The sequence below is a fragment of the Micrasema longulum genome, unplaced genomic scaffold, assembly GCF_059751315.1.
Source record: "Micrasema longulum isolate JH-2025_06_02 unplaced genomic scaffold, ASM5975131v1 h1tg000210l, whole genome shotgun sequence".
NCBI classification, from domain to species: Eukaryota; Metazoa; Arthropoda; class Insecta; order Trichoptera; family Brachycentridae; genus Micrasema; species Micrasema longulum.
In genome coordinates, this window is record NW_028277415.1 from 868,257 (window position 1) to 892,686 (window position 24,430).

The following is a 24,430-nucleotide window of genomic DNA, read 5'->3' on the forward strand; positions in this document are numbered from 1 at the left end:
GGGATGACCCAATATAGTCGGCACATATTGATAGCAGTGGCCGTGAAAAATTCTTTAGTGATTTATTGTTTTTAGTTGCATTTTAAAAACATGTTTTTTTACATTGAACACGTCAAAGCAAAAGCGAGATTGCGTGTGTGAGAACCTAGCCATGAAATGATTATTTTTTATCACTTGCTTAATATACCTAGCTTTTTTGTCGCTTGAACCTATTTCAACAAATTATTAATTATTAAAATGAAATTAATATTTGATGCACTAACTTTGTGATTTTCCATGTTATATAATAGTGGGGTAATTTCTACAAATATTGTCAAAGCGCACGGAAGGAATGCAGTTATGAATTTAGACTCTGCCCGATTGAGTTTCGATAAAAATTGGGGCCTAAATTTCAAGAATATAAAAGGTTCGCGTATACCGACTAGTCAAATTTTATATAAACTCAACCGGACAGCGCCACAACACACGGCAGCCTTCCTTCCGTGCGCCTTGAACGTAGACCACGACTGTGGCAACTTCAAAATTAGCATTTTTGAGTTAACCACTATAAACACATCTCTGTCTGCCACATAAATAAAGGGTACTAGCAAAGGTTTGCCTTATAAATCTCAGCCGAAAACAAGCCAGGGTTATCACTAGACCCCTTACAGGGCACTGCAGATCGAACAAACACCTTGCTAGAATGAACATTTCCAAAACTTGTAGATGTAAGTTCTGCAGTACAGATGAGAAAACACATATTCACAGTTCTTGTAAATGTGATGCTTTACATCATAAAAGAAGCCTTATCCTCGGGGGACCACTGGTTAAACCTGGGCCTCGATTATGAACGCTATCTTCATATGTACATATCGAGACGGTATACTTAACTTCTGTACTATTTGTATCTACCTCGGTGTGTTCTAACGACTTGTCATCTCGACATCATATGATTGAATAGGGCCAACGAATGACCCCGAAAATTTATTCCGCGTTCCTTACTTAATAAACATTCAAAATTGTTCTCATTTATATTTTAAATAGGCTTCAGTGATAAAAATTTCCCACTAGGCCCACAAAGTGCCCCAGTGCCCACAAAGCGATTACAAATTCTCGCTTGAACATCATTTTTATATGACTTTTGACAATTACCAATACGGTATGCTTAATGATCATTTGTATTTATCTAACAATTGATTAAAAAGTCAGCTCTTTTAAGGCTTCGATACGTACACTCAGAAAGATACTAAAACCGATCGTAAAAATATAGTAACTCTTTTTTTTACAGTATTAAAATTTTACTGTTAGATGCTTTTGTATGTTAATAGGGCAGCATCTAGCCGCTGTTTTTCAAAACTAACAGTTATGGCGGAATTTAATTCGACTTCAAAATTTACTTATTTCTTTCTCATATTTTTAATAGGCTTTTAAGAAAAAAAGTTTTAGCCTAAGAACGATTAAAAATTCCAATAAATTGTAATCGAAGGAAAAATTGCTCGGCGGAACAAAATTTTTGTCACGTTAATGGGTAAATAAACGTATCGAGGGGTTCTAGACCCGTCGGTACAAACCGAAGCACTTACATTAAACCTTGATGGTGGGAGGATCGGTAGTGTATCTTCTTATAATCGGTCGGAAGAATGTTATCTTCAAATATGACGTCATACTGAAGCTATGTCATTTTAGTGCGTAGATATGTGTACCGTGACGCACGCTTCTCCTTGTTTCATATCGATGTACCTACCCAAAACTTGAAGGTGGGGTTTCTTCGTAATCGCTTGAGAGAATTTATAGTCATGTTAGTCATGTTGAAGGTATGGCGTCCTTATCTTCCTATCATAATCGAGGCCTTGAGGATATTAAAGAGCTTGCCCCCACCTAATAGCCCGATACTTTACGGATCTGGGTTTGGAGGGGGAGATTTAGCTAAATAAGAACTCTTGCCTTAGTCACAGTAGCCAGGTTTTTTATAAAGGATGATACAAATAAGCGTTTTTAGTGATTAACTCAAAAATACAGATTTTGAAATTATCTAAGATGTACTAATTATTACCGCACGATATGTAACTGGGTGTTTACTTTGTATAGGTAATTTTACAAAGCAAATACGTAATTACATTATTAAAAATAAATATATTCTCGATACTTAACTATAATTATATATTATTATTTTCATAAGAGTTTTCTTAATCCTGCATGTACTCGTATATCGCTGTTACGCCGGCAATATAATATGTTAAGTGACATTTCGTTTTTTTTTAAGGAGATAATTTAAATAATGTATCTTTTAATGTTGGACGTTATTTTTAAATACATTTGTACTGGCGACAAAAAGGAAAAGTATTTGTTGACAAAATATTTAACTATATTTTGTTGAAAAAAATCGTTTAATCTTAATGAGAAGTTAAAAATATTTTATATTTTAAAGATATTTCCGGCGCAACGACGATATCCCACTTTTCATTATATTTTCATTGCAAGATATGTACAATTTTTCATCTCTAAATTTCGTACCGACCGAAGCGACATACCGTTAATTAATGCTTTCATAATCGTTGAACAAAATATTATCAATCCCTTTACTTTCCATTGTTTTATTTAAATGGTGGGTGCTTAATAATAGTAAGAGTTTATATCCTCCATAAAATGGACACTTTTATTGTGTTTTTTCGTTAAACAAACGCATTACATTCATTAATTATTATTTATTAACCATGCGGCATAAGCCAATTACAACAGTTATATATTTTTATTATTGGCCTTTAGATTTAGATTGAGAAGAATGTTCATTTAGCAAGTCCAATTACTCTAGCATCCACCATATTTTCTCTCGTTCAAATTAAACAGGTATTTTTTTGTTTGTTAAAAATTCTTCGTCTATGTGAATTCGTTTCTGCCTAAATAATAGAAGTTAATCTTCAAATGTATAATTTCTCTTAAATAATACAGTTGAAGATTAACTTTTAAACCGCATTGCTTGTACAGCGGGGCTTGAAAATATCATATTGTATGTAAAAGTGATCTTTATTTTGAATAACTATTACTTGAAGGAAATATGTTTAAAATGCCGTTTAATTAGATAATAAGCTATATTTATGTAATCTTTATTAAACAAGGAAAATTATAAAGTGTGAAACAGTTTTTATTTTATCATTTGAGATCTTACGATTTACCAAAATATTTCGATTAATGTGGCCATTTTCACTAGTTGTAAATAACTTACTATTAGAAAAACAGAAAAAAATTGTGGTAGAGAAATTATTAAGATCATTGATCAGCGATAAATATCTATATGTATATGTGTATCGCGATATAAATCCTTTGAACCCTGGACTAAAGTACGTACCTTATGAAGTAACCACCTGTAGAAAAATATTAAATCTATGACGTAGATTAACAGAAATGTTAGGATAATATGAAGAAACTGATATTATAAAACGATAAATAATTCTATGTTTCCTAAATATCATGAGTTTTTGGACGATTAGAACAGTAATTTATTTTTCAAGATAAATATTTTTGATAAATTAGTAGCGATTAAACAATCTTTTAATTTGCTCCCGAAAATCACTGCATATTTTTATCTGTAGATAAAGATTACAGAATGTCTAGGAGAATAAGTGATATTTATTTTTGTCGTGAATACCAATTTGTCAAAATGAAGATTTTCTTTGTACATTTCATAATCATCATCATCTCTACAGTTCTGAGTAGATCTTGGCTGAATCCAGGAGTCTCCTCCACTCTTGCCGGTTTGCTGCCCTTCCTCTCCAGTTCCTTACTTCCAACATTGTCGTATTCCTGGTCTTCGTCGTCCTTGTGGCGCAGAGAAAGTTAGGCGTTTAATAGGGCTTTCATCATCCATTCTAATTATATGGCCAGCCCATCTCAAGCGCCCCATCTTGATGGAGTTGATTCCATCGGGCGCTCCGTTGATTTTATATAGCTCCCTATTGTAGCGACAACGCAAATGGTTGTTTTCTCTCACAGGAGACATGAGGATTCTTCTTTCGAAAGATGCAATGGTTCCCTCAATTGTGCATTTCACATAATGATAATTTTATTTTTAAGAACCGTTTTTTTAATTATTAAATATTTACGATACATACGGGCATGTATGCAGAACATCTAAAATAATTAAGAGATATGAAAAACTATATCACAATCATAAGGTTGTTCTTACAAAATCGCGATACAAAAAAGAAATCGAAAAAATTCTATGGTTTTCTTGATAAAAAAACATTTACTGAAATCATATTTATTTACACATTTTTAATTTATCAAATTATATACGGTTCAATGAACCTTTAACCAAACATAATAAAAGCAGTGAAAGAGATTTAATCAAAATATATAGTAAATTCATTTTTAAAAGATCCTCCAAATAAAGAAACGATTTGCATGACATTTGCGTGATCGAATAGTGGCCAGTTTTTCAATCCAAATTATTAATATCTCTTGCTCTCCTTTTTAAAAATCTTTTACATTGAATGTTTTCCAATAAATACAATGTTCAAGAAGCAAGAATTTTAAATTACTCATTGATTTAAGTTAGTAGGTACATGTACAATGCGTAATGTTAGAGAAAATTTAATATACCAGACCAAAACAGAGATTTGGTAAGTATATATGGGTGAGTTAATAATGAAGTGACATTATTGTGATATCGGCTTTGTGGTGTAGTAGTCACCGTGCTTGCCTACCACGCAAGAGGCCATGGGCTCGATTCCCGGCATGTTTGACATAAAATATTTATTTAAAATATTTTTTTACACCAGAATATTTCAAAGTCCCTGGATTGACGCACAAAGCGTAGGACTGACCATCTTACCTTCAGGTAATAAAAATTATTGATATGCTCTCTGATTGGTGTATCAATGCACTGCCCTATACACTATTAGGTGCAGAAATGGAATAATGATGATGATTATTGTGATTCGCAAGTCTCCGGGCTGATAAAAAATTCAGTTCTCCGTGTAAAATTTAAACTTTATGGCTACTCTTACTTAAAAATCCTTTAAAAGAAAATCGATTGCACAAAAGTCCACCTCGTAGTGTAGTGGTTGACGAGTTCGCCTATCATGATTGAGGCCACTGCGAGGAGTGACTTTTTTTAGAGAAGCTACAGTTCGCTAAGTGTTCGTTAATTTGTACCTACACAAGCAATATAAAACAGCAAGTCTGATACAATATCATCATTTTGCTTCTGCTGAGGACAAAGTACTTTTTTAAAATATTTTTTTAAGCGATAAAACCTATCGATACATTTATTACTCTTTTTGACACGACTTTGTCTTATCAGATGACTGAATATATGACTGTCGTTTAAAACGGTAAGTAGCATTAAATGCAAAAGTATATGGTGAGTCTTTTTGCTTAGTTATCAAGATATAAAACTAATGTGAAAATGTTCAAAATTTAAAATTTAAAATGCCGGTATATTTTTTTTGATACGTCAAGGATGCCGCTTTCTACATTAAATCAAGCGAATGAAATAACTGGTGGTCATATGTTAACCGCATTCTGTAAAGAGAATATAGTATTTTTTTTCAAAAAAGGAGTCTTTAAATAATATTGAAATGTTCAATACATAAAATAAAGTGACTTTTTTACACGGAGAAATAAGTTGCTGTAATCGGCTAGTTCTTTATTCTACTAGAAACGGTCTGGATAGGCTTTATCGATACTTGTATTTATGTTTCGAGTGAAATACAATCGCTGGCGATAGTGTTTTTCTTTTTCCATGAACACTATTCGTATAAAAAATTAATACCGCCAGTAAAATATAATAGTAAGCTGTGCATAATCGCTTATATGAACTTTTCGCTATTGGATAGAAACCCGAGTTGAATTCCTAGGATTGTCAACATGAAACGATTATTTAAAGGGTCGTATCAAACTGTAATATTTTATCATTAATAAACTAGCATCTGAAAATTATATTTTTATAAAAAAATACGTTCGAAATCAACAGTTTGTCACTGATTTTTAATTTTAAATATATAGAAAAGATGCACGAATACACAAAAAAAAATAAGCGGTAGGGTAGGTAAAAGGCTTTTGTAGAAGTATTATGATGACAATAAACATAATCAGTTGTTAGAGCCTTATTTTGCAATCGTAGGTATTCGCAGATATGATTTTATGTTGATATTTTTAAATAAACAAAAATGTTGGTATGCAGTTATTGCAAAACAACGAGAAAAAAAAATGTTTTTGGATAATTTGGGAATTACAGTTTTAATGATTTAATTTATTTCCAGTCATTAAAATAATTTTAATTTAGATATTACACACTTAGCTAAATCTGTAAAACTGACCTATGCCTTATCTTGGGTTGCAGGTGTTAATTTTACAGCCCGACTAGACTTTTATTTCGTACAATAGGTACTTATTTATTAGTTCGCAGCAAAAAAATAAACCATCACGTCATTTCCCCGAAAAGATAGACAGAGAGGATAAAACGCCACACCACTGTCTGCTTACATACAATGTATTAACAACTGTATAACTAATAATTAATTATAATAATAAATTGTTTTTTTTATAAAGAAAAATGTAATAATGTCATCGTGCTCATTATTTCCTAATGCGCGTTCTGTGATGCATAGGGCACTGAACTGGTAAATGCAGCGCAATTTTACTATTCTTGTTACATAAGAGTTAGCTGATCATTCTTGCACTTCACGTGCCAATAGAACACATCTTAAACTCCAGGAAAAAAGTATCGAGTGCAGATAAGTATAGATAATACTGGATTTAAATACTGAAGTGTTTGGCGAGATCGCCTACCACGCTTGAAGTACCAGGTTAAATTCCTGGCAGATTGGATATATAACATAGATCTCCATGGTTATTCTTGACTGCAATATTTTTCGGACCATAAGACGCACTATTTTATTCTGAAAATTCAACCAAAAAGTTAGGGTGCTTGTGATCTGTCATCGGCTAAGTAAAGTGATTTTTGGCACTTAACACACTGTGTTATATTCACCATTCTGCTTATAGGTAGTTTACTGTTTGGGTTTATTAAAACTTTAATGTATAAAACAATTGAAGCGTAGTTATACCCAGAAATGCAGATTTTTAAACTCTCATGTACCCACATATTAGATAAAATTTATGACGAAAGAACTTGTGCATGAATTTGTGTTTTACACTACACAATACGGAAAAATTATCACAACACTAAACACGTTTAAAATAAAATATTACTTAATACTGTTAGTTTATGTTTTCACCGCTAATTGTTTCAAAATATTTTTGTTGCGAAACAAACACTTCAAACTGCAATAATAATCACTTCCGACACGCCATTTTTTGTGCAATTTCAAATAAATAAGCTAATATCTACATTGATAAAATGCTGCTCATTTTTTAAATAAAAAACAACGAACATAACGGGTGAAATCGTCGGTCGAAATTGTTGTCGTTTCGTGGCTAGTGTCGTGGACTTACGGATCAAAGGTCCGAGGTTTGAACCCCGCTCTACCACACATTAATTTCCATTTGCTGGTAGTGAGTTAATTGAAATATTCGGGTAAATTATAAAAAATGAAACAATAACTAAAAAATAAAATTTAAATAATTTTATACACGAATGTTTGTTGTCCGAGACACCCTTTTCTGGTATTCAAATTAAATGCTTCAGGGCGCGTATTACAATGGTAAGTTAAGATTTATCTTCGATTTTATCTACAGAGTAAAATTACGTTTTCTGTAAAAAATATATTTATCTATTTATTTGACGGACTTATGCAGTCCATTTTAACACTGGTAAAAACAATTTTTATGATAAATACAGGCACTTATAAAATAAAATACAACTAAATAAAATTAAAGCTAGGACAAAAAAAAATAAACTTGCTACCTCAAGACAAGATTCGGTTTTTCTTAGTGATTTTTTAAATCTATAAAGCCTTACACCAATTCAATATTATTTAATATATGCATTTTTTTAAACATGTTCAATGACAGCAGGATTATTATGTCACAATTTCGTTTCGTAAGTTCGTTCGTTCCGTATGCTCCAGGTGCATAAGGATAGCCTCCCATCGGACCGTATTACGGGAAGGTTGAGAACAGGATGCCTCGCTCTACCGATAATCAAAACTACCACGGCCAAACATCATTATACTTACGTAGGACGGAAGCTTTTCAATAATTTACCTCAAAATCTACGTCAAGAAATAAATTACGAAAAATTTAAGGATAGATTAAAGAAAAGCTTCTTGACATAACTCTTGACATCTTGACATTAACATTAACTGTATTTAAAAAAAAGAGATGTATGTTTAATATGTGCCCATGTTTACAAATTCTGTGTTTTTATTTAATATATTTTTTATATATATATTTATATTTTTTTTATTTTTTTTTAGTGTTATATTTTCTCAATTTTTAAAATTGTTTAATTTTTTATTTATTTTATTATTTTGTTTTGCATCTTATGTTTTATTTTTATGTTATTTTGTAAACTTGCCAAACACAAGAGCTAGACTCTTTTTTGGCAAGTTCAACCTTAAGTGTTTCATTTTTCTACTGAATGTATTGTTTATTTATGCTCAAATAAAGGTATTTAAAAAAAAAAAAAAATATATATATCCATCTCTCTACGACGCAATCAAAATCGTATTTCGCTCTCGTTCCCTCTCATACGATAAGAATAAATTTACGAAAGAAATTAGATATGGAATAAGGCTACAGGTCAACGACGAAGATACTTTTATTACAAAAATACACATTTACGTACACAAATGTTGATTTTACTTTATCCCGTTTCGATATCTACAGATAAAGATATCGTTTGTCATGAGGAAGTTCAGTAGTTTTTAATAATTTTTTTTTTGTTAATAGACGATTACACTATTATAGTATTATTAGCGCGATGATTTTTTAAAGTTTTGTATTTCTGAAATTTATCCGCGTGTATCATCTCAAGGTCTCTTCCGCTTCTTCTCGGTCACTTCTGCCGATTGGTCCGTTGACAGTAAGTAAACCGGAAATCTTCTATGACTCTCTTATCATTGGTTGATTCATAAAAACTAGTGGCGTCGTTCAAAGAAGTTCGTTTTTATAAAAAAAAAAAATTCGCACATTTTCAAGAAACTGTGCCGTATAATTTAATACATTAATTTTTACCGCGCATAAGAAAACATTGTATCCAAATTTCCGTAGGGCTGAAGTTCTTCATAGTCCCCCTGGGGCGCTATACTGAACCACTCTCGCAGCACGAGAAAACCATTTTTCTCGCATATTTTGTATGTAAATTCACGAGATAGTACGTCCGCGAAAGCGTATGCGTATTTAGGATATAAAAACGCGCTATAATTGTGTTCGGAATATTAGCCCTGGAGCGGTTATATAGTGTAGTTTTATTTTAGTCGTAGTTTAGTAAGTATATTCTTTACATAAGATTCATTGATTCATTACTTATAAACGTCAATAAATTACAGTTATACAATACAACTTAACAATTAGTCAATAAAACCCAACAAAAGAATAAATTCAAATCAACAACACAATTTAAATCGTAGTATTGATTTATTTGGTGTTTATTTTGTAGAACTCCATATTTAATCTTATAATTTAAGAAATCCAACACTGATCTGAGTCTACTGAACACTTTCTTTTATTTTTACAAATATATAAACAAAAAATTCGTGACAATTGTTTATTATTAATAGATAAATCATTTTACAATTGCATTTAATTTCAGAAATTCTTAAAATATAAATATTATATAAAAATTCATTTATGTTTTTATAAATTTCGTCATAATATTTCAATCGTGTATTAAAATTATAGTGAACACCAACCCATGAAGTATTTTTTTTTTTTTTTTTTTTTTTTTAAAAAAAGAAATATTTGCGTTCTTATGATTTACCCAAATATTTAATTTTGAGGGCCATTTTCAACGAGTTGTAAATAACTCACTATTAGAAAATGGAATCAAGTTGGGGTAAAGTGGGATTCGAACCACAGACCTTTGGTCCGTGAGTCCGAGACACTAGCCACAGGACCACAACCCAATCCCAACCCAACCCAATATTAATGATATATTTTCCACAATATTATCTACAGATATAAAACTATAAAGCTTTATTAATTATCTTACAATACATACATGTATGTCAATAAATACTTACTTTGTTATAAATTTTTCCGAAATTCAAATATAAATACCTAAATTCCCCATTACCATTGGCCATTGGTTTTTTCCGCAATTATGATTGATGTACATGCTATAGTTCATAAGATTATTTTCATTAGTTACTTAAGTAACTTGAATTATATAACTATATAAGGATATTTAATTCATATAATCTTCACATTCATTTTAAAATGCCCTAACAAGGCGGAACGATTGTCACGAAATTTTTGTTTTTATATTTGTAAAAATAAAACAATATGTTCAGTAGACTCAAATCAGTCTTTGATTTCTTATATTATAAGTTTACAATTTATATAAAAAAACTAAAATCAATAAACACGAATTTAATGCCCAGCTGTTTTGTCCTGCAAATACTCTTCGACACTATGGTAGATCTTTCTAAACAGCCCGTACTTGAAAATTAAAAAAAATGTATGCAAAGCCTGAATTTCAAGAAGTACCTTGATGTAGAATCGTATGCAGTTTGAGGCAAAATAATTATTCTTTTATTTGCACTCTAGTAGTGGGCATAACAAGCATATCTTCATTTCTCGTGTTTAATCTATGGAAATCTCTGTTCCTCTCAAAATCATTTATATTTTTATGTACATAGATCAATTTTTTAAAAATATATTGACATGTGGCTGTCAATATATTAATTTCTTTAAACTTATCTCTAGGTGAGTTTGTTCAAATGTTCGTAGAGAAAAGACTGGATTTCACCCCCTCGGGAGTCATTAAGATTAACAAATTACAACAGGGATGGAGAATACCTTAAATATGGGAATATGGAAGTCAAGGCATTTACATGGCTTATGACCTGTCATTGGCTAGTTTAAGTGGCCGCTTTACACACTATGTAACATTTACCATTTTGCCTATGTTTGAACATCCATATTTCTTCAATTCTTCTATTTGTTAATTTTAGTGAAGTTAAACAGCTGAAACCTTTATTGTTATGAAGAGATTCATCTGACTGAATTATTTCACATACTGGGCAACGCCTGAGAACAATTTTCCAATTTTTAAACATCATCTTGGACCAGTCGGTTTTATTACATTATTTGAGTTTTTCCAAATGTTTGTAGACAAAATACTGGATTTCACCCTCTCGGGAGTCATTAAGATCAATAGATTACACTGTTGTACTGTTGTTGTTTCAGGCGTTGCCTAGTGTGTAGGTGAAATAAAAAGTTACACAGTGTGTAGAGTGGCCACTTAAACCAGCCAATGAGAGGTCATAAGCCCTGAAAATGCCTAGACTTCCATATTCCCTTCTCAAAAATGTTTTCCTTCTCTGTTGAAATAAATTTAAATAGAAATGTCACTGTTTAAAACGTCTCAAACCTTTGAATATTATTCAGAGGTTTAAGTCGTTTTAACGCGCTATTGCTAAAAAATAAAATCGTAGCAAGTTTATGGTTTGGTTTTTGATTAAACAACAAACGTGTAACGGACGGTTTCGTTGCTATGCTTGCGATTCTCGGCCCATTGTTTTGCATTGGGCCGAGCCCATTGTTTTGCTATAAACTATAGTTAACATCGTTATTGACAATCCCAGAATGGTTTTGTCAGTTTGGGCGGCGCCAAAGTGGGAGCGCAAGCCTGAAACCCATAGTTTGTGATGCTCTTTATTTTTCAATTATATAATAGTATTATGATGCTCATTTTTTATATTTTTTTTCCAACACGTATTGTCATAGTGAGATTATTCATTTTTTGACCAAATATTGTTATTGAAGAAGAGCAGATAACGCTATCCTGCTCTTAGGTTCGGTATTTGATAATGATTTTAATGTTTTTCTGAAAAATCTTAATATTTTTTTATCAAGAAGTGATGAAATATTTTTATCTTAGAAATTCGCAAATTATTCCACCACAATAATAAAATAATGTTTATAAATCGATACGACACAAAATAAGTATTATATTATCAGGAATTACATTCAAATAGGCAATAATGATTTGAGAATATCAAAATGTTTGTAGACAGACTGGATTTCACTCTAGGGAGTAAGTAAGATCAAAATTTATCGCAACAGATAGGAAAAACATTTTTGCGAATGGAATATGAAAGTCTAAGCATTTACACGGCTTATGACTTGTCGTCGGCTGGTTTAATTTGCTACTTTACACGCCGTGTAACATTCACCATTCTGCCTATGTTTAAAAATCAACTTTTCCTCAATTCTTTCATAAGTTGACTTTAGCGAAGTAAAAGAGCTGAAACCTTTATACATGTGGGTGAGTTTCATCTGGCTGAACATTTTCACTTACCAGGCTACGTCGGAAAATACTTTAAAATTCAACATTTAAGTAACTTAAACCAGCCAATGACAGATAATACGCCCTGTAAATACCTAGACTTCCATATACCATTCTCAAAATGGTTTCTTCTCTGTCGCACTTAATTTGCCAAATTTAAATGAAAAATATGATTAATTTTTGATTTTGTATATATTTTTGAAATGTACCGATTAAGGTGTAACGATCCAAATAAATAAAATAGAAAATTCTGTGTCAGCGTGTGTTATTAATTGAATGCACTTTATTACAATGATTGCATTACCATTATTACAGCTTAAATACATATATACGCATAATATTATGTTTTTTAATTATTTTCCTATCTAAAAAAAATAATCAAGTTCTTGTGCTTGGAGAGGGACTTACACTGAATTATCATTAATACGATTATAATTAAATTATATGGACATATTTAAATAGTTCTTTACATATTATAAAGGAATAATATATTTTTTTGTTCATTTGAAAACTTTTTGTAATATTGGCCAATTTTATAAATCACAGTAATTTTATTTTTAATGAATGTACATACAAATTTTATCTTGAAATCTATTTTATGATTACACGAAAGGAACGAGTGGAAAACGGGTCTAGGAAAGGGGTTTTTAAGAAAGCTGTCAGGCTCGATGAAGAAAATTGGCCATTAATCGTTATTCGTGTTGAGTTATGTATGTGAAAATTTATGTCGCATTTTTCTGCAATTAGACCCCGCGCTAGCTCACCCCTCAACATTTATCCAGTGGGTGAATTTCATCCACAGGAAAAAGGTCAACGATCAACTAGCCGACTGTTGCCTGCTCGTATTAAATTAAACGTCGCCATCACTCTTTTTTCTGTTGTTTTCCCCAAGACATCGCATCTTTCCACTGAAAGTGTGTGGCAAGGAATTTTCAAAAACTCCAACACCTTTATATTGTCTCAGTTTACTTGTTGCACTTACCCTTCTGACGTTATGGCTCGCAAATGCGGTAGTTCTATCAAAACGATGTCTGTATCATGCCGGTCAATTAAACCATGATAATTATCGCTTTTAAAGTTTAATTTGGGAGTAGAAAATGCTCTTGTTATTCCGGAAGAAATTAAAAGAACGAGATTGTATGATTCTTCGTTTACAAAGTTTTCTTATTTTGCAGTCGTTGTCGGTTATCTTTGATAGTAAAAGATTCTCAAGATGGACAAAATTACTGCTAGAGACTATCACTCCCTCTACTTTCTGTTCAATGTATTTCATAGTCCTAACGCTTCTATATATCTGCGTGAATAATTCTCAAAGCACTCTCTTAATACCCATCCACAATTCCTCTTTCTTCTCTAACTCATATAGTGTCCATGCGGCTCGACTGTGGAATCATCTCCCATCCACCATCAAAGAGGCTACTACATTATCTCTGTTTAAATCACGTCTGAAGAAGCATCTCCTTTCTCTTCCTTAGTCTCTCCTCCTTTCCTCCTTCCTCTTTTTTCGTTTTTCCCATTGAGTAATGGTTTCTATTTAAGGAAAATTACAAACAAATAGGTTAATTTATATTTTTATATATCTTTAGCTTTTTAATCTTTATTTTCTATTTAATATGTTCTGTAACTTGAATTATAAAATCTATTATTTCATTGGTTGGTTGGAAGAAATTGCCATTTGGCAATAAGCCCGCCAATGTGCAAATAACATTATGTACAAAAAGTTAAATAAATAAAATTGCAACAGCAACTAATTTGTCAATATTTTGATTTTTATCATCTAAAAATTCAAATATAGCTTTCTCGAATATTCTAGTAGTGCCTTCTGAAGGAGAAACATGGCCAAAATAAACTGACCCAGGTTCTTGCACTAACTGAACTCTTCTTTTTTTTTCGTCAATAATATTTTAACTCTATTTTTTTTACAAAACAAAGATATCTTTGAGTCCGTCGTAATCAAAATAATCCTTTGATGTTTGGATAATTAAGTTTTTTTATCAAAGCATTTCTGGCTTTTAATCTTTCTCCTATAAGCTTTTTTTTATTTATTGGGGATATCAACAGTAATACATGTAACAAAAATATAACAAATAACATATACAGAGAATAAAACCAATGACAGATCTCCACAGAAATACATTAAATACACGTACAATACATACTAGTGTGTTTGTGTGAGTGTAAGTGAGTGAGAGGGTGGGTGAGTGGGTGTTATATTGGAATGAGGGTGTCAAGTGTCGAAAATATAAATATATATAAGATCTTAAGAATTAGAGATAAAATTTAATAAAATAAGATAAAATAAGACTTTATTATTGAAACTAAGTATAAGACAAAAAAGTATGTTTTAAGACGCGCATTTTAAATGTTCTTTTTTTACAATCAAATGGATCAATAAGGGGAAAGTTCAAATTATATTCACTAGCAAAACGTATAAGTGGAGAGTTCTGGGCATAGTTCGTACGAACTGCTGGCACATGAAATAGAGAGCTCGACGTGTGACGGGTGCGGTAGCCGGGGACATTTAATGATAACTCCGACAAAAGAGCCGGACTATCAAGGCGTCCGTTTTTGTGGTCTAATATACAAGAAGTATTATTTCTTGAAACAAAGTTAACAGGTTGTAGGGAAGTGGATGCAATTGCAGCTGCTACTTAGTATGAAAACCTTTAACTATCACTAATCTGATAAAGTACTCGTATATCGCAATTTATTGGGTTTTGATTTTGCATTCATATACATGACCGCAAGTTGATGAAACGTAATCTTCATTTATTCGCAATATTTTTCCCCTGTCACCTGAAGAACTATCAGAAAGATGCAAAAAATTGAAGAGTTTGATAAATTATTTGATTATTTTTTTCCACTCACTTCAATTGCAGATAATAGTTGTGATGAGTTAATAAATACCACCAATTATAATTTTTTGGATGGTTTGTTGGTCTTCGAGAAAATACCGTCTTACTAGTGGAACAGATCTATACATGGCAAAAATTGTGAATTTACACGGCGCAACATCAAAGAGTTTGAAGAAAAACGCTGTACTTTGTTATATATGTACTCAACACTTTTATTCAGTGTTTTCTAATTTATCAATAAATTTTAGTACCTTCTATTTCAAGAAATAACATAATTTGTTTGATTCTCACGCACGACACCACGGAAATGGAGAATTTTTGCCATATTTAAATTATTTTTATTAAGCCATGGATGGATCAGAGATTGAATAGATCTCTCGAATCTACTGTTCTGTGAACGTTGACTTGATGAGGTTCGCGTACGTTATTGCGCAAATGAGGATGGAAAGAGGGTCATGAAGAGGTGTAGGGGGTAGGAAAGAAAGAGGGAAGAAAGAATTTTAAAAGTTTAAAAAAAATGTAAAATAAATTATTATTGTGATATAAATATATAAATGCATTTTCAAATGGTTTGCATTATTATAAACACGATGTTTGCTAAAAAAACCATAATATTTGCACAGAAAAGTTGTTGAAAAAATATTTTTAAAATGCATATTTTTGCCTATTCTCAAAACTAAGCGGCGTTTTAGCGAGCCAAATACATTTTCTCTTGAAAATTGGTGGAAAACTGTGTTCTTTTTTTAAAAAACGCGAATTTTTAGACTCATTACGTTTCTGAATTCGAAAGTTGAAAAAAATAACACTCCCTATTGCGCATGCTCCTTGAATAATTTCAAAACAGAAAATTGAACGATGAAATAAAATAAGTATTTGAAAAAAATCACAAGTTGGCTACAAAATATTGTTTACAATTTTATTCAGATTTCTGAGAAATTTCTCAATTAGTTGAAATTTACTGATCCATGTATTTCAGTCATTAATTTAAAATGTTATAATTATTTAAAGCATTAATTTTGTGGTTAAACAGAACAATAAATGTTAGACAACATTTGTATGCGGCTACTTACCGACTTTTTTATGTTTTTTTTTATTTTCTTAAATTTTTGCGTTCTTACGATTTACCCAAATATTTCAATTTTGGTGGCCGTTTTCGACGAGTTGTAAATAACTCACAATTAGAAAATGGAAATAGAGTTGTGGTCGAGTGAGGGGTGATCCTCGGATCTCTGATCTACGAGTCCACGACACTAGCCATGGGACCACAACCCGATTTAATAACCCGTGCAATAAGTGCCCTGAAAAAGATATGGGTACGCATTGAAAAGTCGTTAAGCGGTCATGTACAAATATTTACATACGTTTATATACGTATATCTTTTTGAAGATTTCTAAGCTGGTATATTTAACATACATTAGTAAAAAAATGTCCTTTATCGAACGCTATTTCTTATTATTGTATTTTTTATCGAAAGAGATAAACACTCCCATATAAGTCAAGGGCGCATCGAGACAGTAATATTTTTTTAACGTGTTTAATGAATATTTTTTTCATTGACATTCGATGTCTCGATAAGTCTTTAAAATTAAATGGCCATCAAAGGAAGTGATACAAAATGATTAATCGTTTCCGAAGAAATGTGTTTTCTAGAAAACATTGACATAAATAGATAGGGTTGTTTTGAAAAGTTAAAATACGCCAGCAACTAACTTTCGTTCAATATATTTAAGCGTGTCAGATTTGTGCTGCTTGCTTAAAATTAAAATGATAATAAGTATTTGTTATAAATAAGATAATATTAATTAATATTATAAATACGCCATGAACTTACACAACCAATGCTTCCTTCTGACCATATACAGGGTCGGCCTTAACTGTATACCTCCCAAAAATATTATTTTACTTGACAAAGATGTACCTCCTTATGCTCCCAACGAAATTAGAATCTTTACGGATGGTAGCCTGCTCGACGGAAAACTGGGAGCGGCATTCGTTCCTTTTGAGAGTGATAAAGAATTACCAGGCAGAACATTTAAATTAGATAATTTCTGCTCAGTTTTCCAGGCTGAACTACTCGCAATACGAGAAGCTCTCGAATGGTTATTAAAGAAACCACCAGAGAGATGGGTTATTGCAAAAAATATTATCAGATTGTCGTTCGGGCGTTCAAGCTATAACAGATACTCGGTCGGTAAATCCATTCATTGTAGATATTCAGAGTAAAATTTAGCATCTAAAAATAAGAGGGATGAACATTCAAATATGCTGGATAAGAGGACATGCTGGTATCGTAGGAAATGAGAGAGCGGATGAACGAGCAAGAGCCGCAACTTGTAAAAGAACGGCACCTTTCTCCTCAGAATTTCCCCTTAGCTTTGCTAAACGCCGTATAAAACAAAATACGCAGCAGCGTTGGGAGGATCATTACCGCGCTTCTTCTGCAGGTAAAATCACTAAAATGTTTTTCCCAACGCTGGCTGATGCAGCAAACTTCCGTCATCATCACCAAAGTACTTTCGAAACGACCCAAATTTTTACCGGACACGGAGCTATGAAAAGTTATCTATATAGGTTTAAATTAAGGAATGATGACTATTGTCCATGCGATGATATTTCTTCACAGAGTATAGAACATCTGTTATTTCAGTGCCCATTTTCAGTTTGCAACGCCATAATCTTGAAGCAGAATGCAGGAAAGATAGAATATCCTTAACAGATATCCCTGTTGTAGTAAAATGAAGTTATCACGCGCCATTGTTCTTGAACTTTGCAACAATGGTGATTGGACTTATAAAGGTAATAAACCAAAATCAGTGATCGAACATCCCATTTCCAAGACAAAAAAAAACTTTTTTTTTTTCCGAGTACCTTAGCCTTGTACATGACCGGGGGGTCCAAATATACTAAAAAAAAAAAAAAAACTGTATACCTCGTTTCAATGACCAAAAATTAAATAATTGTAGAAATTTTTTATTTATATTTTCAGAAATTAAAATAGTTGGAAATTTTAGTAATATCTTAGTTTTAAAAATTATACTGTCCAAGTGAGTTTCGCCAGCTTGTTGACATTGTTTAAGGCGGATTCGTAAATTCTCAAAAAAACACGTTGACAAGTTGCCCGTGGGATGGCGTTAATATCTCATACAATGTTTTGTTTGAACGGATTTGTTGTTAACATATTACAACAGAGATGAAGAACATTTTAGAGAAGGTAATATAGAAGTCTAGGCATCTACAGAGAACATCAACAGATGAAAGAATTTAAGGGATATAGATGTTCAAATATGGGCAGAATTGTGAATGTTACACAGTGTGTAAAGTGGCCACTTTAACCAGCCAATGACGGGTTATAAGCCCTGTAGATGCCTTGAATCCTATATTACCTTCTCTAAAATGTTCTTCATCTCTGTTGTAATATGTTAGTGTTAACTAGGGAGTAGGGAGTTAAATCCAGTCCTTGTCTAGATAAGTTTGGACAAACTCAAAATGTTGTTGATTTGTTGTTGCTGGATTGTCTTCATAGGCTCTTGATTTTTAGTTCCCCCCAGAAAAATAATCACACGGGCCGAGATCCGGGGTCCGTGGGGGCCACGCAATGTCTCCCGGGGATGAGTTTCATGTATTTGTGTGTTTCAAATGTGTTTCCAAATGAGTTTCCCGGGGAACATCTCTTTCAAATGGTCGAAGATCAGTATTATTCGGCTTCAACTCTTTCAGTTAAATTTCAAAGGCTTTGAGATGTAAATCGTGGCGTAAAATTCTTCGTGAAGTAGTTCTCTTGTTGTTTAAGGCTTAGCTTCTCTTGCAAGTCGATTCTTGCGGATTTTTCCTTACTTCTGATATCCTCTTATTCATACTGCTCATCCGGTAACTGTTCCTGTGGGATGCTCATTCAGTTGAAACTGTGCTTCCTTCCGAGCGGAATGCACACGTTTTTTTGTTTTGTCCTCCCCTTACGGGGGTGGTATTCGGATCCTTTGCCTCTGACCACCCAGGAAGTCTCTTATTGTAAATATCCGTGTTTTTACTTATGTTTGTTGTGTAAGATATGTTTGTTATGTTACACTATAATTTTGAGAAATTGTTTTTGTATATTTGGATACGTTTATTTATGTAAATTGTTCGTGCACATACATATTTTTTGAATAAAAAAAAACAAAGGCGGCATTGAGGGGATCCTGAGGGGTAGGGACGACGTGTTGGCCTTTGTTCATACGTCCTGCTTCCCTCTCCTTAATTTGCATAGAGTTTGTACTCCTTAGGAATATTTATAATAACTTTCCTCTATGCGCAGCTGACAGAGAGTCCCCCATAACAGATGCGGGTAGATGGTGGGCTTAGGATCTTCCCTTAATGCTTAGCCGGTTTTCGCAAACATTTTGATCCATTTCCGAATAGACTTTGCGCTTGGTGCTTGTCTAATGTCTCGTAAACCGAAGTGAGCCCGGTACATTCGTCTCGAAATCGTCACGGAATAATCAAAATGCGCGCTGCTTTCCCGTGAATGGCTCTGTGGCGACTAAAATTGCCACCAAATAGCGCATCTGACGCTACCTCTCGCACCGCGCCCGCTCCACGTATTATTAAAAAAATAACGAAACAAACCGCGAATACAGTTAAGACCCACCCTGTATATTTCAATTCATTTATTTAAGGATATATACCTATAATGAGGAACTTCAGCCCAACGGGAAATTGGATACAAAAAATGTTTTCTTTCGCGCGGTTCATATGAACGAACCAATGATATGAGAGCTGTTGAGCATATCCGGTTGGTTTACCGTAAACGAACCAATCGGAATGAATTGACACAGAACAACATTTGACGTCACACGCGGAGTTATTTCAGAAATTCAAAACTTAAAAAAACCATAGCGCTGATAACTCGATATATATATATTTTAAAAAGTAATTGGCTTAGTTAAATAGTCTATTAATAAATAAAAAAAAAACAAAAAAAGTCCCCGGACTTCCTCATTATTGTGATATTGAACTCTCACATAACTGAAATATATCTTAAATAATAAAAAAAAGTATTATTTATGTATATTAAATACTCACTAAAAATTCACTCAAAACGTTTATCGTATAAACACGAGTATAAACTTTCATTGTAACCAAAATCTTTAATTCTTTATGAATTTATTTAGGAAGTTGCTGCGTCACATGGTTTTTTATGTATCCTATCTGGAACGTTCCATGCCGAGTACATGTTGTATATTTTATCCATGATTAAACATCATATCAAATGATTGACGCTTGTTTCATGTGGATGTTTTTTGTTATGTGGTATTTGTGCGATTAAAATTTGAATGACGCATTTAGGTTTGCGAAATTCAACAAATCTTCTGTTTTATAAATTTATTATTAATTCCATAAAAGCCATTTTAAACAAGAATTCTATATAATTAAAAAATGATTCAAAGTAAATATACTGAAAAATGGAACAGTCCATGCATAGAATTAAGAATAGTCCAGAAACCGCATAAGCACATCAAACAGAAGGCGACTCAACTACTCATAAATGAGTAGGTGTACGTTTTGACCCATTAGTTTCTTTGTAGACGTCGCTCAACACGCAACGCTTGATTTGAATTCAACTATGCCGTGTTGTGTCCTTTTAAAGTGTAAAAGTACTGCTAGGATCTTAAATAAACAGGATGCAATTACATTTAATGTGTAATTAGTAAATGAATGTGCATTTAACAAATGCATTATTTAAAAATTGAATTATTTTTCCATCTGTCAGATTGTCGAAGAAACAAAATGAAAATTTCGTTAGTGTTGCCAGGGTAGTAAACTTTTTTACCCTACTTTGCTCATCTAATGAGAAAACTAATGAAAATTGGATCTCGGATTAAACATCGTGGACATTTGACCGACATTATCTTTAAAACATCAAATATTATTTAACATGATATAAAAATATCCGTTCTATGTAAAATAAAATTTGTTATATATTTTGAGTTTAAAGTTCATTTATTCAATTACTCTTATTAAATGACCCTTTACTTATTTACTCTGTTGTGTCAATCAATATTTCCGCGTGCATTATAAAATTTTTGAGAAATTAACAGATTTCTTCTTTTTTTTTTACCTAACATTGTGTTATGATTTTATTTTCCCATCAACCAACACTACGCTGCGACCTCACGAATGCGCGCGGCAAAAGTAGGGGATAGTGGAGGACTTATTGGACACAGTCCGATGTATTCAAATATGATTCTACGTCTGGACTATTCTTAATTCTATGAGTCCATGTTATTTTGGACTCTAAGACGTAATATAATTAAGTTCGTATTCATATCTTAATTTATAATATGCATTGGTTATTTCATCAAAACGTCGAGTAGTAAATCATTTAAAGACTTAATTATTATTTAGATAGGTGCACGATATTTATCCACTTTATTTTAAATATTCGATAATAGTTGACGCACCCGATTTATAAAGATAGTTCCTTTTATTATCGAAATAAAAGACGAGTGATACTTTAACTCACAAATTTGGAAAAACCAAATTGAATAATATTAATTTTCGATTCTGTATCCTTTACACTTACTTTTACTTTTGCGTAATGCGTCGATTCATTAAACTGTGATAACTTATATCGTGGCATCACGCAAAATAGAGTACCGGAAAAAGTTCATTCATAATATATAGAGTTCGAGGACCCATTATGCGAGTATTGAGGGACAACCAGGCACGTTTCCTATCTGTTAGGTCATGCGCAGATTATATCCACAACATACGCTGTATTCTACAGGAGAACAAGGACCTTAATAGTTCCTTGGCTATGTGCCTCGTAGATTACGAAAAAGCGTTTGACAGTCCGCACAGACCCATACTCTGGAAAATACTTGAAGCATGTGGGGTTCCTATGAAATTAGTCTAACTTATCAAAGCCCTTTACTCAAATGGCGAATGCCGAATCAGAATCAACGATGTTGTCACATATTGGTTTAATGTCACCACTGGAGTTCGTCAAGGTTGCGTCCTTGCACCGTTCCTTTTTATAATCCTAGTGGACTTCATCTTAAGAAAGTCAATTCCACTAGATCGAGGAATATCCATCTCCTTCTCCCGAAAACTCTGCGACCTAGAGTATGCCGATGATGCGGTTATAATTGACGATTCTGTCAGGGGTCTTCAGGCCACTGTAGATAGCTTAAATAGGTACTCCGCATGCATGGGTTTAAAAACCAATATTGCAAAAACCCATGTACTGTGTAATACTTCATGCCTTGATGCCCAAAACCTTCCGACTCTGTCAAACCAAGTCATCGGAAGGGTCGAGAGTTTCAAATACTTGGTAGTATATGGTACGGAAAATGGCAGCTTTAAAAAATAACTGGGAGTGGGGCTAGGAATAGCAGGCGCCACATTTAACAGTAAGAAGACTATCTGGAAATCAGATATTTACTCAGTAAAAACCAAAGGCCGCCTATATTACGCCTGCATAACACCTATTCACCTCTACGGATGCGAATCGTGGTACTTCACTAGGGTCCAAAACAGCAAAATTCTTAGTTTTGAGAATAGGTGCCTCAGAATCTTGGGTGTGCGGTGGTTTGACTTTGTGAGGAATGAAGTAATAAGAGAGCGGACGCAAAAAACTCCGGTGACAACCGAGTTACACAGTTTAAACCCGCGCTGTGCCAGCTGGTGCTCTGCAAGACATTGGACCTACCAAGGCATCAGGTTCTCAACGTCCTGGACGTCCACTGCTGACTGTTCGTCGGCAGTTTGCGTCAGGACTACACATAATAATAATAATAATAATAATAGCCCTTTAATTTTTTTGTATAAATACATTGAATTTTATAGTAAACATACCTGCCTCGAAGATGTCGCGAAATCGATGAAGTCGGTCAATGGTTTTTGTAAATTTGTGGATGAAAGTATCACTCGCATTTTCTTTATTTTTAATTTTAATTTTATTTATTGGGGATATCAACAGTAATACATGTAATACAAATATAACAAATAACATATACAGAGAATAAAACCAATGACAGATATCCACAGAAATACATTAAATACACGTACAATACATACTAGTGTGTTTGTGTGAGTGTAAGTGAGTGAGAGGGTGGGTGTGTGGGTGTTATATTGGAAAGAGGGTGTCAGGTATCGAAAATATAAATATATATAAAATATTAAGAAATAGAGATAAAATTTAATAAAATAAAATAAAACTTTATTATTGAAACTAAGTATAAGACAAAAAAGAATGTTTTAAGACGCGCATTTTAAATGTTATTTTTTTACAATCAAATGGATCAATAAGGGGAAAGTTCAAATTATATTCACTAGCAAAACGTATAAGTGGAGAGTTTTGGGCATAGTTCGTACGAACTGCTGGCACATGAAATAGAGAGCTCGACGTGTGACGGGTGCGGTAGCCGGGGACATTTAATGATAACTCTGACAAAAGAGCCGGACTATCAAGGCGTCCACTGAGTATGTCATGAAGCACCCCCATGTCCAACAGTAGACGGCGATCTTCTAAAGTAAGCAAGTGGTGTTTTTTGCAGGAAGACATATAATTGAGATCGGTATACCTGCATCTCCAGTTAAGATGTCTAAGAAATGTCCATTGAATTTTCTCAAACTTTTCTTTATGTGTGACATATTGTGGAGACCAAACAGAAGAGGCATACTCGAGCAAACTGCGAACATGAGCAAAGTAGACCATTTTAATACACGCGATATCATTAAATACCTGACATGTACGAAGTACAAAACCAAGGTTTCTATGTGCACGGGTCAGTATGTCATCGAAGTGATTCTCAAATGTAAGTTTGCTATCAAGAATAACACCCAGATCGCGTACGGTATCAACTCTCTGAACAGGTTGGTTTGATAATATATAATGATATGGGATTGGATGTCGACCTCGCGAAAAAGAAATAAGCAAACACTTTGATACATTGACGTTAATACGATTTTTCAAATAGTATTCTGTCAAACGGTTTAGATCATCTTGAAGTTTAAGACAGTCAAGGGGATTCTTAACTTTGAAGTATATTTTTTTATCATCTGCGTACATCAAAAATCTTGCGTTCATAAATACAACATAAATATCATAGAGATACGCATTGTAAAACAATGGTCCCAAATGTGAACCCTGGGGTACTCCGGAGGAAATATCAGCAAACTCAGATCGAAAACCAC

The 24,430-nt window shown here is 32.9% G+C and overlaps 1 protein-coding gene across 6 annotated transcripts in view; it reads left to right on the forward strand.

The window, feature by feature from the left end:
- LOC148283722 (calcitonin gene-related peptide type 1 receptor-like) overlaps positions 1–24,430 on the forward strand; it is a 65,114-nt gene that overhangs the window by 356 nt on the left and 40,328 nt on the right. For 2 of the 6 annotated variants that reach the window (XM_088243408.1, XM_088243412.1), the window contains exon 1: positions 7,398–7,646. The exons of the other annotated variants lie outside the window; for them this stretch is intronic. Coding sequence is in view for 1 of the 2 variants with exons in the window: in XM_088243412.1 (XP_088099538.1) it covers positions 7,644–7,646 (3 nt within the window). In the remaining variant the exon portion in view is untranslated. Of the gene's footprint in view, positions 1–7,397; positions 7,647–24,430 lie in introns of those variants that run through there. 6 annotated transcript variants of the gene reach the window in all.